Source organism: Nicotiana attenuata, chromosome 7, assembly GCF_001879085.1.
Source record: "Nicotiana attenuata strain UT chromosome 7, NIATTr2, whole genome shotgun sequence".
Classification (NCBI taxonomy): Eukaryota; Viridiplantae; Streptophyta; class Magnoliopsida; order Solanales; family Solanaceae; genus Nicotiana; species Nicotiana attenuata.
In genome coordinates, this window is record NC_031995.1 from 101,905,359 (window position 1) to 101,922,338 (window position 16,980).

The 16,980-nt window shown below is 38.3% G+C and overlaps 1 protein-coding gene across 1 annotated transcript; it reads left to right on the forward strand.

Annotated features, from left to right (window-relative positions):
• LOC109229596 (lipid phosphate phosphatase gamma, chloroplastic) lies at window positions 6,495–14,959 on the forward strand. The gene is made up of 3 exons (XM_019395093.1): window positions 6,495–7,172; window positions 7,588–7,821; window positions 14,596–14,959. Exons 1-2 carry the CDS (start codon window positions 6,717–6,719, stop codon window positions 7,801–7,803), a joined length of 672 nt encoding a protein of 223 aa, XP_019250638.1. The 5' UTR covers window positions 6,495–6,716; the 3' UTR covers window positions 7,804–7,821; window positions 14,596–14,959.

A 16,980-nucleotide genomic window follows, 5' to 3' on the forward strand; every position in this document is an offset into this window, starting at 1 on the left:
CGAAAGTTTTGTTGACTTGGTTTGCCACAAGTAGGGAATCGCACTTGGCCTCGATGACCTCTGCTCCCAAACTTTTAGCCAAGGCGAGACCTGCAATCATGGCCTCATACTCGGCCTCATTGTTAGTTAACTTAGAAGTTTTAATAGATTGCCTAATTATGTTACCCGTGGGAGGCTTCGGAACGATGCCCAGCGTGGACCCTTTCACATTCGAATCGTTGTTTGTGAAAAGGGTCCACACCCACGATGATGTACACGATTTCAATAATATTTCCTTTTCGACCTCGGGCACGAGGGCTGGCGTGAAGTCGGCCACGAAGTCTGCCAAGATTTGAGACTTAATGGTCATTCGGGGTTGATATTCGATATCGTACCCGCTGATCTCGACGGCCCATTTGGCCAATCAACCCGAAAGTTCGGGTTTGTGCAAAATATTGCGAAGGGATAGGTTACAATACAAATCGGATGACATTGGAAATATGGTTTTAGTTTCCTAGAGGCGCTTATTAAAGCGAGCGCTAATTTTTCTAAGTGTGGGTATTGGGTCTCGACCTCACCTAAGGTCCGACTAACATAGTAGACAGGGAATTACGTACCTTGTTCTTCTCGAACTAGGACCCCACTTACCGCTATTTCCGAGACTGCTAAGTATAAGTAGAGTTGCTCGTCCGCTTTTGGGGTGTGAAGCAATGGCGGGCTCGACAGGTATCGTTTCAGCTCTTCTAAGGCCTACTGACATTCCGGGGTCCATGCAAAATTGTTCTTCTTCCTAAGCAGCGAGAAGAATCGATGACTCCGGTCTGAGAACCTCGAAATGAATCGCCCTAGGGCGGCTATGCGCCCGGTTAGCCTTTGTACGACCTTTACACTATTTACGACCTTGATATCCTCGTTAGCTTTGATCTTATTGGGTTGATCTTGATCCCCCGATTGGACACCATGAAGCAGAGAAACTTGCCCGAGCCGACCCCGAACGCGCACTTTTCTGGGTTGAGCTTCATGTTGTACTTTCTTAATATGTCAGTGGTCTCCTACAAATGTTTCAAATGGTCCTCTGCTCGCAGAGACTTAACTAACATGTCATCAATATAAACTTCCATTGATTTTCTTATTTGTTCTTCGAACATTCGATTTACTAGGCATTGGTAAGTTGCACCAGCATTTTTTTTAGTCCGAACGACATTACGTTATAACAATAAGTGCCGTACTTAGTGATAAATGAGGTCTTTTCCTAATCCTCCAGATTCATCTGTATTTGATTGTACCTGGAGTAGGCATCGAGAAAGCTGAGAATCTCATGGCCGGCCGTGGCATCGATCATACGATTGATATACGGCAAAGGAAAAGAATCCTTAGGGCAGGCCTTGTTCAAGTCCTTATAGTCTACGCACATTCTAAGTTTATTTCCCTTCCTAGGGACAAACACTACATTTGCAAACCATTCGGGATATTTTACTTCACGAATGGACCCTATTTTGAGAAGTTTAGTTACCTTGTCCTTGATGAATGCATGTTTAACCTCGGACTAAGGCCTTCTCTTTTGCTTTACTGTGCGAAACTTTGGGTGGAAGCTCGGTCGGTGGGTAGTGATCTCTGGTGGAATCCCTGTCATGTCGAGATGGGACCAAGAAAAGCAATTCATGTTAACTATAAGGAAAAAAATAAGTTTTTTCCTGAGCTCGGGGGTTAGCCCTATGCCCAGGTATACCTTTCGTTCTAGCTGATATTAGGTCAATGTTATTTGTTTCAGCTCCTCGACCGTTAATTTGGTGGCGTCAGAGTCGTCGGGAGATACGAAAGATTGAGGTATCCCATAGTCATCGTCCTCATCGGTCTCCCGCTTCTCCGATTGGGTCGAGGCCGGCGTCTGTGGTTGCTATTTAGCCTCTTGCTTTCCCTTCGATTCTGATCCTTTTGCCGAATAAAGTGCTGACACCGGTATTACCTCGTCAATTTCAAACATCTCCTTGGCGTCATGCTATTCCCCGTACACTGTTTTGTCTCCTTCAGATGTCGGGAACTTCAGAACTTGATGAAGGGTCGAGGGTACCACCCTCATGTTATGGATCCAAGGCCTCCCGAGCAGGGCATTGTATCTCATGTCGCCCTCGATCACATGGAATTTTGTTTCTTGGATGGTCCCGGCCACGTTCACTGGCAAAACAATCTCCCATTTGGTTGTTTCGCTCACCATGTTGAAACCGTTAAGTACTCGGGATGCGGGCACAATTTGATCTTGTAGGCCGAGATATTCCACGACCCTCGATCGAATAATATTGGTCGAGCTACCTGGATCAACCAAAACACGTTTAACTTGAATTCTATTCATAAGGATAGATATTACCAGTGCGTCATTATGAAGTTGTTCGATCCCTTCCGCATCCTCGTCATTGAAAGACAAGGTCTCTTCCGGTAAGTAGTCCCGCGTCCGTTTTTCCCTTGTGATCATCACCTTGGTGCGTTTAAATACTGGTCCTTGAGGAATATCGCCCCCTCCAACGATCATGTGGATCACGTGCTGTGGCTCTTCCTGCTCGTTCTGTCTGTTTGAATCCCTGTTTTTGAAGTGGTTCTTGGCCCAATCACTTAAGAATTCTCGAAGGTGACCCTCGTTGAACAATCGAGCTACTTCCTCCTTTAGCTGCCTGCAATCTTCTGTTTATGGCCATGGGTACCATGGTACTTGCATATTTGGATTGGATTTCTTTGGGCCAGATCGGTCCGTATAGGTCGAGGCCACCTGGTATCTTTGGTATGTCCAATGGCTGATACTATGGCGGAAGCATCCACGTTGAAGTTATATTCTGATACTCGAGGTGCTTCTTTTATCCCGACATCCCTATCGAAACCACTTTTGCTCATGAACCCTCGGGAACTTTACTCCCGATCATTCCTTCTATCATTCCGAACGGGGTTGCTCTCGGGCAAGTTATTTCTTCGATCTCCACCGTATGGCTGATATCGGTCTTTGTTCGATTGCGATTCCCGGTCGACGTCCCTTTTAGCTCTGTCCATAGATATGTTAGGATAAATCGACCCGATCGGAGCCCCCAGTTGATCATCCTCGACCCTGATCTTCGATTGATACCGACTATATACATCGGCCCAAGTGACAGCTGGATATTCGATCAAATTCTGTTTCAACTACTGTGAAGCTACGAAACTTCAAGCGTTGAGACCTTGAGTAAAATCTTGAACAGCCCAATCGTCGATGACCGGTGGCAAATCCATTCGCTCCATTTGGAATCGAGATACGAACTCCCTAAGCATTTCATTGTCTTTCTGTCTTACCTTGAAGAGGTCCAACTTTATGGTAGCGACCTTAATGGCTCCGGCGTGTGCGTTCACGAAAGCATCTGCAAACATAGCAAATGAATCAATAGAGTTAGGTGGTAAGTTATGGTACCATATCATAGCACCCTTCGATAGAGTCTCCCCGAATTTCTTTAGCAACACGGATTCGATCTCGTCATCTTCCAAGTCATTTCCCTTGATGGCGCATGTATATGAGGTGACGTGTTCACTTGGATATGTCGCCCCGTTATACATCGGAATCTCGGGCATACGGAACTTCTTTGGGATTGGCTTCGGAGCCGCACTCGGGGGAAAGGCTTTTGGACAAATTTTTTGGAATCAAGTCCTTTCAATACTGGTGGTACCCCCGGGATTTGAGAGTTTCCATTTTCTTATTATTTTCTTCGATCTTCTTTTCCCTTATCTCGATTCGCTTCGTCAGTTCCTCGAGCTTTTTTATGATAGTAGGATTGGTCTCCGATTCTCCTCCATTCGATCTCGTCGTCACTGATTCGGCTCTATGAACAATTTCTTGTGATGGATCCAGCACGATCCTGCTCGGTGCTCGATTCTGATTTTGGAGTTGCTCTATCGCGGCTTGCTGGGTCTGCAACATTTTAAATATCATTTGAAGGCTAATCCCGCCTTTTTCACCGCCCTGTGCGTTTTGATCGGCTGTTCGAGCATCCCTATGAATGCTATTTTCATGATCGACGCCCAAATTTCCATTAATGGCAATGTGAGAACTGGCGTCGATTGGATCCATGGCCGGAGCTCCATCGAGGTTAACTGGAGGTACTTCGTTCCCTGGGCCAGCTATGTTATCATTTTCGCCGTTGAGACCAAGGCTATCGTTTGAGTGTGTGGGTGCTATTTGAGAGTTCGACATGTTGATCCTAGAATCAAAGACACTTCAAAGAACAAGCGTAAAATTATGTGTGTTACGGAAATTGCACCAGGAAATCACTATTATCCTTAGCCTCAAGGTGGGCGCCAAACTGTTTACCCTTAAAATCGGATAATAATTAAACTTATAAGTGGTTTTAAGGATATGTGATTTCACTTGGCACAAATGATAAATATAAGAATTAATGATAGAAATTACAGTAAAATAAAGCAAACCAATGTGATGAACGACTATGATCCTCGAGCTAATCGCCCTTCGAATCAACTGAACAAGCTAACGAATATATGAACTGAATAACAGAGCTTGCAAGGAATAAAATGTGGTATTGCTTTGATATGTGTGAATGTAAGGTGGTTACAAAATGATTGAAACCCTCTTTATATAGTAGAGGAATCCTATCTATGGTACAATTCTAATTACAGAAGTAAATCTCATGATTAGCTAAATAACCGCCCTTGATTTGATCTGTTCCGAGATTTTCGCCATGATCTTCAACCAGTCACGGATATCTCGGCTTTTCGTTATTATGCTATCTTCGGTCTTGCTCGATGTCTGTCCCGTTCGACCTCGATCATTACTGGTTTCAATCTTGCTAGGTACTTTGAATGCCGAACTCGGTGCCTTATCCTTATATCTCGACCAGATATGCTATGGGATTGATCCTCGATCCATCCCCTAGTCTCGGTCAGTCAGTAACATTAAGTGGGACCGATTTTAACCGTATACAGGTACTTTACTAGAAACGATGGCATAAGGTCTTATTTATTGTGTGTAAAGCTCCTGATTTAAGAGCTTTTCAAGCCTCTTACTTTTCTTCATGTTTCAACAAAAATTAGCCTATTCATATTGAGATCTTGTAGTTTTACACAAAGTTTGTCTATATGTCTCAATTTGAGGTTAAATTCAACTTATGACTTCACATACTAAGGCCATCTTACTAACAAGCTGAATATTAGATGACTAGTTTTGATTTTGAGATATCTCCAAATATTTGACCTACTTCTGCGAGGAACAAACGTTATAAATAATTCATAAGTCTAAGAAATTCAATTTAATAAGCAAATTAATATTTACTCTATTAGTAAATGTTTTTTACCCATAAAAACGCAACAATTTCTTCTACTACAACTATGATATGCAACTCAAATTATGAATTAGAGACTAATGAATCAGTTAAACTAAGGAATGACTTCAACCATTTCACTTCCAACTTCCTATCAGTATCAAAAAGTTTGGACATGAATGCGACATCTTCGATAACTTACAGTGATCACACCATTTGCTTGTCATTTAAACTTATTACACATGTTTGGCTGAATAAATCATTTAATAACAACAACAATAACAGACTCAATAGAATTTCACAAGTTGGATAGAAAATGATTTACCCCAAAAATGAGCTTCTTCAATACGAATCCGAATTAGTTAGAACTTAGAACTCAAAGCAGGGCATCGAATTGGAGACCAAAAGAATCTTGTAATAATCGTCTCTCGTACTAGGAGTAGCTGCTTGTGTGATTTTCAATACTTGTAGAAATAGAACAACAATTTTAGCTATGAGTCTCAGATGAACTTATGTCATGATCCAAGTCGATAGCACGTATTGTCTGTTTTGGACCTAGGGCTCGCACAAATTTCTCTTCCATTCGATATGGAATCTGCCTAATGTGGCATGTGCACTCCCCTTGGGACTTAGCGTCACTCTAAGGTTTGCCCGACTATCGTACTGAGGGAGATTCAACGCTGATACCACATTTGTCATGATCCAAGCCAATGGCACGTATTGTCCGCTTTGAATTGAGGACGGATTTGTCTTTCGGGCTACACCGAAAAGCGCGCATACCGTGTGAACATGCGTTATGCCTCTTTACTTTCCTCTCTCATTTCGAAATGAGATTCGCCTAATATGACATGCACACCCCTTTTTCAGAAGCTTGCCAGCCCTCTTGACTCGCGCTCATCAGCCCGCCCATCGTCATAAACATCACAATTCAGTAACTTTTGCTTATATTTTATAATTTATGTTAGAAAATTTATCATATAGTATATACAGTCAAGTTCTTTATAACAGCATCCCTATATAACAAAACTTCACTATAAAAATCAAGTTTTTTTCGGAACCAACTTTCATATTATGTTAATATATGTTCTCTATAATACCACCTCACTATAACAGCTAAAAATATCAAGAACAAACGAGTCTGTTATAGAGATGTTTGACTGTCTCAATAATTAAAATGAATTGACACCACCCTTAATACTTGGCACATTGTTCCCGGCATAGTTACAGATCTTTCACACGTGTTGTTAAACACATGGCTTAGCTCCAGCTTCCTTGCTTCCTAGTCTTCTTTCCCATTTGGTAGCAACGCTTTTTGGCCGATTTCAACGATTTACAACAAACACCACCATTCTCTTCTCAAACTCACGCATTTTCACTTCTCTACCTTCCTCTTTTCCCATTCTTTAATTCTCAAAAAATCACAGATCTAACCAATAATCAGATCCTAAAGCTATGTCTTCCTATCCATTGAAAGCAGTAACATTGACTCACGTTAGATACCAAAAGGGAGATCAATTAGGTCATTTCTTAGCATGGGTTTCATTAGTTCCTGTTTTCATCAGCCTTGGCGGTTTTATTTCTCATTTCATTTTTCGTAGAGAACTTCAGGGCATGTTCTTCGCAATTGGGCTTTTAATTTCCCAATTCATAAATGAAATTATTAAAAAATCATTCCAACAGGCCCGACCCGAAACTTGTGCTCTTCTTGAAGTTTGTGATTCTCATGGCTGGCCTTCTAGTCATTCTCAGTACATGTTCTTTTTTGCTGTGTATATTACTCTGTTGACTTACAGAAAATTGGGACTTATTTGTAGAAACCAATTATGGGTTGTGCTTCTTTTGGTTTGGCCTATGGCGGTTTTGACTCTGTACTCTAGAGTCTATTTGGGTTATCATACGGTCGCACAGGTACATTTCTTTTGAATTAAGTTATATATATATATACCGTCACTGTAAATAAATCTATATTAGCAGTTCACATTTACCTGTTGTAGCTAGTAACGTTTTCGAAACTCATTTTTAAGTAATTACAAACCTCACTATTCTATGGAAGCTTATGTAAATATTTTTTAGGTGACATGATAGTATTCTATACTAACGGTGTATATAACTTAAACACTTTTCTTATTCAAAAATCGGCTAGACCCCACTTGTGGGACTATTCTGGGTTTGTTGTTTGTTGTTGTCAGTGGATAATGGATCTGCCCCTCAACCCTTATGTACTTAAATACTAGGCTTTTGTATGTTACGAGGTTCGAACCTGTGATGTGCGCCTAACCCATACATCAGAACCTGAGCTCTTATCACTAGGCTTTTGGCACAGGTATTTGCTGGAGCTACTTTAGGAGCAGTGCTTGGTGGGGGTTGGTTTTGGATTGTTAACAATGTGCTCAGTGGTTTTTTCCCTATTCTTGAAGAGAGTGCTTTTGGGAGGTTCTTTTACGTCAAGGACACTTCTCATCTTCCTAATGTGTTGAAATTCGAGTACGAGAATGCACGGGCTGCGAGGAAACACGTGTCCTACAAGCGCGCTGATTGATTGATTAGCCGTCCACTGGTAAGGGATTAATCCTATTCCTTTGGTAATCTGTTGTCAGTTTAAATTTAACTATGATGGAAGCATGACTCTGTTATTGATTTAGTTTTGTGTATTAACTACTAGTACAATGTGTTTAGTTAAATGATAATTGGTTATATATTTGATGACTGGATTTGATGAACTTAATTGATCCGTTTGATGTTATGGCCGTCTACTTTAGTCATCATATGTTAATTGCTTTGTTACTCTTTTCGCTATATGTTAGTCTATGGATGAATAGGGCAATACGATAGGGAATTTAAGGTTAACCAAAATGTAGCCAAAGTAACTTATTAATCATTCTGTAAGAAACTTGACATTCATGTATCTTCGAATACATGACTTTATTATACTATCTTGGATCTTAAAAGGGTACTACGGCAGGTTCAAATATGATTGAAACCTTGCCTCCTGATGTGTTATTGGTTGTTTCTTATGATGCAAATCCAGTGTTCTAAGACTTAAATTTGTCATTTGGTTAGGAAATGGGCTTAAAAGCTATAAGAAATATGAAATAGAAGGAAAACTGATGAACATAGCACTAGTAAGTGAAGAGGCGAGATAAAGTAGAGAAACTACAATGATGAAATTGCTTCAAAGCAAGAAAAGTTATTTATTATGACTAAGGAGCTGGAAACAGAAGCAAAAGGCCTACCAAGGATTGTTTTAACTTATCTCTAGTGTTGTGTCAATTAGCCTAATTAATCTCATTATGCTGTCAGGTTCACTAATACAAAACTAATGCTACAGAATTGAACAGTAAATTGTAGCCTCCTTCTGTCTGCGCTGTTCACCAAACTTGAAAAGAATATTTAGAAAGCACAAACAGTTAAAGCTGATATGACATGAAAGCATAACAAGAAAGCACAAAATAACATAACTGACACAATGAACAAATCAAGTTTCGGTTTTTTTTTTTGAAACTTGATTTGTTCATTGTGTCAATTATGTTATTTTGTGCTTTCTTGTTATGCTTTCATGTCATATCAGCTTTAACTGTTTGTGCTTTCTTAATATTCTTTTCAAGTCTGGTGAACAGCGCAGACAGAAGGAGACTACAGCTTTAACAAATCAAGTTTCAGCTTCAACAGTGTTCTTTCCTCAAGGACTTGTTCAAGCGAAACCTATGCTTTAGCACTCAAAGCTTGTGGGAAACTTTGCTTAACCACTACGTAGGTGTAGGTACTGTGAGGTGGGATTTATTTCTGGAAATAAAAAAGGATGGGTCTCTTGTAGGTAAGGTGTGCAGTGTTGAAGGACAATACTCTGTAGAAAGTTTACCGGCACACCCAGTTAATATACCTAAAATGAGCCCAAAAAATCTTCTGGAAAAAGGTTTTAAGGTAGCTTTTTTCTAGATATTTCAACTGGAAGGTTCCAAAAACACTAGCAAAGACTTGGTTTTGTCTGAGACTAACTTCTCTTCAGTCTTACTAAAGAGGTCCTCGGAAGAATTCATTTCCAAAAGCATTTTACAGCGAGAGAGATTTGCTTGGTAGCTATTTTTAAAGATCTTTTAGGTGAAATTTTTTCAATAACAAGGCAATTTTCTGTTTTGAAATTTATCCCAAAAGAAGACTTCTTGTTTTTTGGAGATTTCCTTATAAAAGGACTTTCTAGGAATGCCTTTCACCAACCACTCCACACGAATAAACTGTGGTTTTCTACACATCCCTCTGATGCTTCATTCCAAGAATCTAGGATTGGAGTGGAGAGGAAATATTATCTTAGATTTGGTTGCACAAAATACTGATCTAAGAGAAAAGTTCCTCTGGGGCTTGGGGGGGGGGGGGGGGGGTATGCAATCTTGATTCTTAGGAAAATTATGTCCACTTATACCTTCAGTCTAAGTCTTGTCCCTTTGTCCCAGCCCAAAAGGGAAAGAAGAAAAAGAAAGCCTAGGTCACAACCTTCTGAAGGAAGTGGTGGTGTAAACAAGCAACAGAAGCATTTAGAATTTCAAAATATTCACAATTACATCATCTCAAGAAAGGATCGTACACTCATGAGAATATGCATTAAGGAGTTAAAATAACACACCTAACTTTCGTTTTCTCCTACAAGCTTGTAGATGTATATACTTTCTGTCTCTAAGGAGTCCAAGTGTCCTCCCTCTCAAAGCTAAATCCACCAAGAAGCAATGTATATTTTGAGCATTTAAGATGGAAGAAGCAAATGCCTCAAGAGAGAATAACAAGTCTGGCATCAAATACAACAATGACTCTTGTTGTATTTCTTAACTAAGCCTTATATAGAACTAAATGCATCATGTATAAAAAGACAAGGGTTTAGTCGGTAAAACACAATTATTCCTTGAAATTATTGCACATAGAAATTCTTAAGAGAAAATGCTTTCTCCTTCTTTGTCTTTAAGGAATATGCTAGTGGTTCTTGCTTCCAAGACCTATCTAGATAGGATTTCCAATGCATACTTCAATAATTTGCAAATTGTTGTGTAATCCAATCCCTCATGTCTTACATCCCAAATGAGTTAGATAGGATCTCCAATGCATACTTCAATAATTTACAAAATCTCCTTCTTATAAAGAATAAACTTACCTTATGTGGGATGTAAGACATGAGGGATTGGATTACACAACAATATATCGTGGAAGGTTTTGGTATCCCCACCATATCCTAGTGTACTTGCGGATCTTGAGTTTCTTGACCTGTTGCTATCTGGTCATCTAGATCTATTGATTGATGCGATGAGAAATTATGATTTTTATCTTGTGTTTATTAGTTAGATGTGAATTAATTAAGCAAAATAACTTATTCCATCAATGAGTTAGCAAATTAGTTTTATTGAGCTATCTGTTAAATGTTGATCGGGTCATTGCGGCTTTGATGAGGACCTTAAAGGATCACACCGTGATTTATAATAGTTGGATATTGTTTAAACAGACTTGTAAAATAATTTACTGTGTTAACGCCTTTTCAATATCTTCTATACACTTGATAGATAATTGGGAATTGAAATTAAAGGAATATTGAGCTATGAAATTTTTCAAAAACTTTCATGAGCTACTATTAGGCCTCATTTGTTTGCACTTAATGGAGGCCTGAATCTTAATCATTCAGATCTTAGACATTAAATGCGTTTGTTTTTAAAGTCTGAATCTTAACCATTAAGATCTTAATGATTAAGTTTGTTTGTTTCTTTTTACTTCACAACCACTTAATGAGTCTTAATAGGTTTGTATGATTAAGACCTATAACAAAGACTTAATTTCATTAAGATGCTATCATCCACATTTATTATTAATTGCCACCATCGCCTACCATTATCAGCTATTACCATGCCACCCACCACCACCATACTCAACTACCGCCGCCACCACCACCTCCTCAATCATAACCGCCACCATTATCGACAACCACCGCCCAGAATCCTCACTACCCCCACCACCATCATTCTCAACCACAACCACAAACTCATTCACCTCGACTACCACAACTAACCATCCCATCATCATCATAAACTACCATCACCTTCCTCAATCACAACCACAACCACCACCACCACCCACAATTGTTAATTTTTACCACCTACCACCACCATTCTCAACCATAATTGCCATAACTACCAATTACCTCTAGCTACTACTCAGAACTACCACTTGCAACCAAAACCACCGCCTCTAGTCGGCATTCACAAGCACCACCATTAGCCATCACCACCACTAACTGCAGTATTTTTAAAAATATATATTTTATTGATTTAACATTAGATTAATTAGTATTTTATTTGAATTTTATGTTTATTAGTTTTCAAATAAAGATAAATTTTATACGTTCAGATGTTAAAAAACAAACAACCTTAATTATTTAGTTTTCAGATCTTAATACACATCTTAATTTGCAGATGTGTATTCAGGTTCAGATGTCTTAATCTTAATGCACATCTTGATATTTAGATGTGTATTCAGATTCAGACGTCTTAATATTAAAAAAACAAATGAGGCCTTAGTGTAACTTCATAATGGATTTGATGAATATTTGGAATAGAAGTAATGATCCATTAGGAAATTACTACAAACAAAAATAAGTATATTTGCACTTTAGTCCTTGTATGAAAGAGCTTTTATGAAACTTATTAAAGTATGCATTGGAAGCTCTGTCATGGTGGGTCTTGCGTGGAAGCACCACTAGCTTATATCTTGAAGTCAAAGAATGCCCATTTTTTGAAAGAAAGCATACTTTTTGAGCATTATCATGTGTAACAATGTTGAGGAATAAGAGGGTGTTTGGCTAAGCTTATAAGCTGGTTTGACCAGCTTATAAGCACTTTTTGGCTTATCTACGCGTTTGGTAAAATTAAAAGTGCTTATAAGTTAAGTGCTTATAAGCTAAAAATAAGCCAAAAGCCATAAGTTGGTCTCCCCCAACTTATCAAATTTCAGCTTATAAGCACTTTAAGTTTGACCAAAATATTTACTATTCTATCCCTAAAATACTTCTTTTTAAAACAAAGCTTTTTGTATACCCAGTTCTTCAGCTGCATATTATTAATTTCAGCACTTTTATCCAAACACGTAACTGCTTATTTCTTAAAAGTGCTTTTCAGCACTTAATGCTTATCAGCTACTCTAAATCAGCTAAGCCAAACGGGCTCTAATTTTTTTTCTCAAAGATTAGGACCCTTATCTTATGCATTGAGCTAGGGGTAAACCTAGTCGAGAAATACTACTAGAGAGTCAACTTGTACCATCTTTCTTAATGTAGACAAAGACAAGTGAGATGGAAGAAGGTAAATTTTTTTGAATTTTTAGGTAAACTAAGATGTCTTAATCATATACTACCTCCGTTTCAATTTATGTGAACCTAGTTCTTTTTTAGTCTATGCAAAAAAAAGCCCCCTTTCCCTATTTGTAAAGAATTTATCCTTATGCAATGATTGAGTGCATAATTGATAGCCACACAAAATATATGTGCCTCATTTTACACCATAGATTCAAAAGTGTTCTATCTTTTCTTAAATTTCGTGCCCAGTCAAATGGGTTCACATAAATTGAAACGGAGGGAGTATATCGTTTTTCAAGAGAATTGATAACAGGACAAGCTATGAATAATCATGGAAGTTTAAGATAGTTAAAATCAATATGACTCACGCATACTAATTCTTTATCGGATAGTGCAGTCCTGTATGTCAATAGAATTATTTAAAAATGTTCCTGAATAGTTAAGTTTTTGGATATGAACATTGAAGAGAGTTCAATGACAAATGTTGGACAATTGAAGAAAGTACCACAAAGCCTAAAACAAAATGTTAGAAATTGATGAGACAAACCTGAAGGTTCAGTAATACTTACTAGGAAAATACCGGAAACTGCGGGATACTCTATTTGTTGAGAAAGTCTCCAAAATCCATAAATCCCAAAGAAACATTCTGTAGGAAATTCGGAAGCTTAGTGAGCTAATATCAAAAGCTCGTATCAAGTCTTAGAGCATGGGAAATTTTGGTGAAAAGCAATATAAAAGGAAGAAATGGAAATTAGTGAGCTAAGGTCAAAAGCTGGGATCAAGATTTAGAGAATGGGAAAATTTGGCTAAAAGCGACAAAAAAGGAAGAAATTTGTAGGTTGCCTGATGGTTGGTGAAAATTCTGATTTGTGGAACTCACTGAAAACTTGTCAGAATATCCTAAACATTTGACAAGTAGATCCTCATAAAAAAGAAATATTGACAAGTAGATGTGGAGGTTGAGGTAAATCCCAAAAACTAAGATAATTATCCGAAAGTGGCAGGAAAAGAGTACATGAGTCAGGCATGTTGACGTGTGAACTTAATTTCCACACATAAGCTCCAAAGTCGGCACAACTTCTTGGGCTCTGTGGCAAGAATGTTGAGTTCTGTGGTGGTTCTTATTTTGCACAGCGCAACATGGACAATCTAACCTCGGACAGATGCAACAGTTGCCGAAATATTTCATGACGATGACATATTTCTCCTGAACGTTGTTGGTGACTGTACTGCGAGTATTTGATTTATTTCTAATCCAAACTCTGATACCATGTAAAAAATAAGAAAACAAGGAAAAGAGATTCTGTGAATGCAGAAGACAATTTTCTTTTGCCTAAGTGCTTTTATAGCTCACTTAATGATGCTGCATTTATGCAACGTGGACCATTAGTACATACACTACAACATCCGTGCATATTTATCTATGTGTAAGTAACTATCTAATGTATTAAACAATTTTTGGGTAGACATGCCAGGGGGCCGATTTTGTGAAAAAGTTATGGGTTCATCCGAACCCAGTAGCTCTAGCTTAGATCCTGTATATGCGTTAAAAAAAACCACTTAAATAAGTGCAAATAATAGATTTTGAACAGAGTAAAGTAGGCGGGAAGTGGTAGAATTCTGAATCCGAGCCCATAAGCTCAAATCCTTGATCCGCCTCTGACATGCCATAATGCGAGTTCTATCTGATTCTGAAGACCTTTCGTTGCTATCTATGGAGTCTAATACGGAACAATTAGGTAGATAGCGCCTCTGTCATTTTTACTTCACTTGTTGCTTGACATAAATTTGTGTGCTCGAAAATACGTATCTTAACTCTGTATGTATAAAGATTGTGCTAGATAATAGGTCATGTTTGAGTTTAATTGAATCTATGTATCTACATTTATATGAAGCGTATCTGCACCGTAGCCATGTCTTTAGTTGATTTCTTGTTCTGGTGTCCCGTTTCGTTTTGCTAGCTTCCAAATTACCATTTCTAATAACCATCTTGCTCTTTGCCTCCTTCAGAGTTTCCACAGTAATGGGGACCGAGAGGAGGATCATTTGTGGTGATAGATAATGCCTGCAACAGCTGAACCCTCCTTCGATTTGGAGAGACATGAGATATACGGAACATAGGCGTAGAACGGCCTGTCATAAGCCTAGTTCCTTGCTTTAAAAGCATTTTATAGTTTTACTTGCTAGTTGTGAGTCAAGTGGAGTTTCATGTATCTCTTAACTTATTGGACTTTTACTTTGTTTCATAAGTTTCAGTTCCAAGTTTCAAATTCAGACAATTGTAATAGTAAGAGTAAGCAATCTTAGTGTTAGCTTTTGAGAATTGAAAAACATTTACTTGAGAATTTCCTTGTTTAATACGGGCTTTGCCTTATTTTTCTCTTAGAGAAGCTTTTGAGCTTCTTAAACCCCAATTAAGTCCCCTTCTTCCTTAAAAGTCCTAACACAAGAAGAATACTCAAACCTGAATAAAGCTTTAATCTTAGGGCTTTTAACCCAATCCCATTTGGCAAAAGTTCATACTCATTAAGCATGCACATGCAATTATTACTGATGGGTATAGTCATTTTACCTCCACCTCCGTTTTCCTTTGTCATATCTGTTGTGACTATGAAGGGGAGTCTTGGCGTAATTAGTAAAGTTGTTGCCATGTGACCAGGAGGTTACAAGTTCGAGCCGTGGAAACAACCTCTTGCAGAAATGCAGGGTAAGGCTGCGTACAAAAGACTCTTGTGGTCCGGCCCTTCCTCGGATCCCACCCGTAGTGGGAGCTTAATGCACCGGACTGCCTATCTGCCTATCTGTTGTGGCTATGCGTTCTTTGAGTCGAAGGTTTATCGGAAACAACCTTTCTACCTTCACAAGGTAGAGGTAAGATCTGCGTGCACATTATCCTTCTCAGATTCCACTTGTGGGGATTACATTGGGTATGTTGTTATTTTTGTTGGGTATAGTTATTTTACCTGTATGCTTGTTAAGATTGTTGATTAATTGTATCCAAAGTTGCTTCACTCGGTGAAATTCAGCTGATATGGATTGCCAAAGAGAAGGTGAATGTGTTAGCTATTGGATTTGATGAATTGCATGTGACACTTTTAAGGCAAAGTTTTAGTATTTTAGTGAGGACAATTTGTGGTTGTGTTTAGAGATGGTTGCATTGTTTTTAGCTAGCTGGGATTGCTTATTAGAGGAAGAACTATTTGTTTCTTAACCCGGACCTCTAATTAAGACAAAAAGATCATATCTATTCCACCATATTTTTTTGTTCTATGTCAAATATAAATAAAATTATGTCCTGAATTTATCGTCAACGATTGCGCAAGTATTCATCTAAGAGTAGGAGGAAAATAAACCTGGTGGATTATTATAAAACTTTCAAATCGGGTAAACAAGTAACATCAAGGTTATTTCTTGTCAAATTGTTAACGATTGTGCAAGTTAATATCTAAGCTAGTAACATCTTTACCATTATAAATTAATATGAGTCATTCCAATAGATGTGGAGTAATGGTAAAGATTCATCCACCATTAATCAACAGTATCGGGTTAGAGCTAGTGGCGGATCCAGGATTTTAAAGTTATGGGTGCTCGCCGATAAAAACTTCAAAAGAAGAGGAAAAATGAATTTACTTGTGGGTGCTCGCTCAATATTTATCTAAATATTTGTACAGTTGTCTATATAAATTTATTAATATGGTCAAAGTTAATGGGTGCTTAAGCACCCACAACTCCCTATGTGCATCCGCCATAGAGCCTTGATGTAGAGTCCTTCTTGATATGGATTACCTAGCACTAAAATTCCCTATAATGGACTTTTAATAGTGCAAATTCGAATTAATCAAACTAGTGATTCTGCATAGCGAATGATTTTTTTTTTTAATTTTTAAAAAGAGTACAAACCAAATAGATTCAGCCTCTTGGTTTGTTTGGGATAAATAAACAGGTTTTAGCTTCAGCAGAAAACGCATTAGTCAAGCGCATTAAGCAGACTTATGAGTCGTAATTATCCTACGCGACTTATAATTCTCAATTACGACGTATATATAATGGTTTTATTAAGTGCTAATTTTCCTAATATTCATGTCAATTCTCCATTATTGCCGGTGGAACTTCATTTCCTGGCTTTGAGCCAAAAGGAAATTGCAACTGCTGAGCAACAAACACGTCTGTCCTCTTTTTATGTAAATTGATTTATCGTACATTTATTTCCGACTCAAATTTTGGTAAAAGATTAACTTTTATAAACTTTTATGGTTTAGTGAATGGAGTTTTAGTAGAAAGGTTCTATTTCCTGAAATTTTGAGTCTTTGGCTTTTAGATGACTATTTTGAATTTACCTATGAGTTTCACGACAAATTCAGAACCCGTAAATTTTAAATTCCGACTCCACCTCTA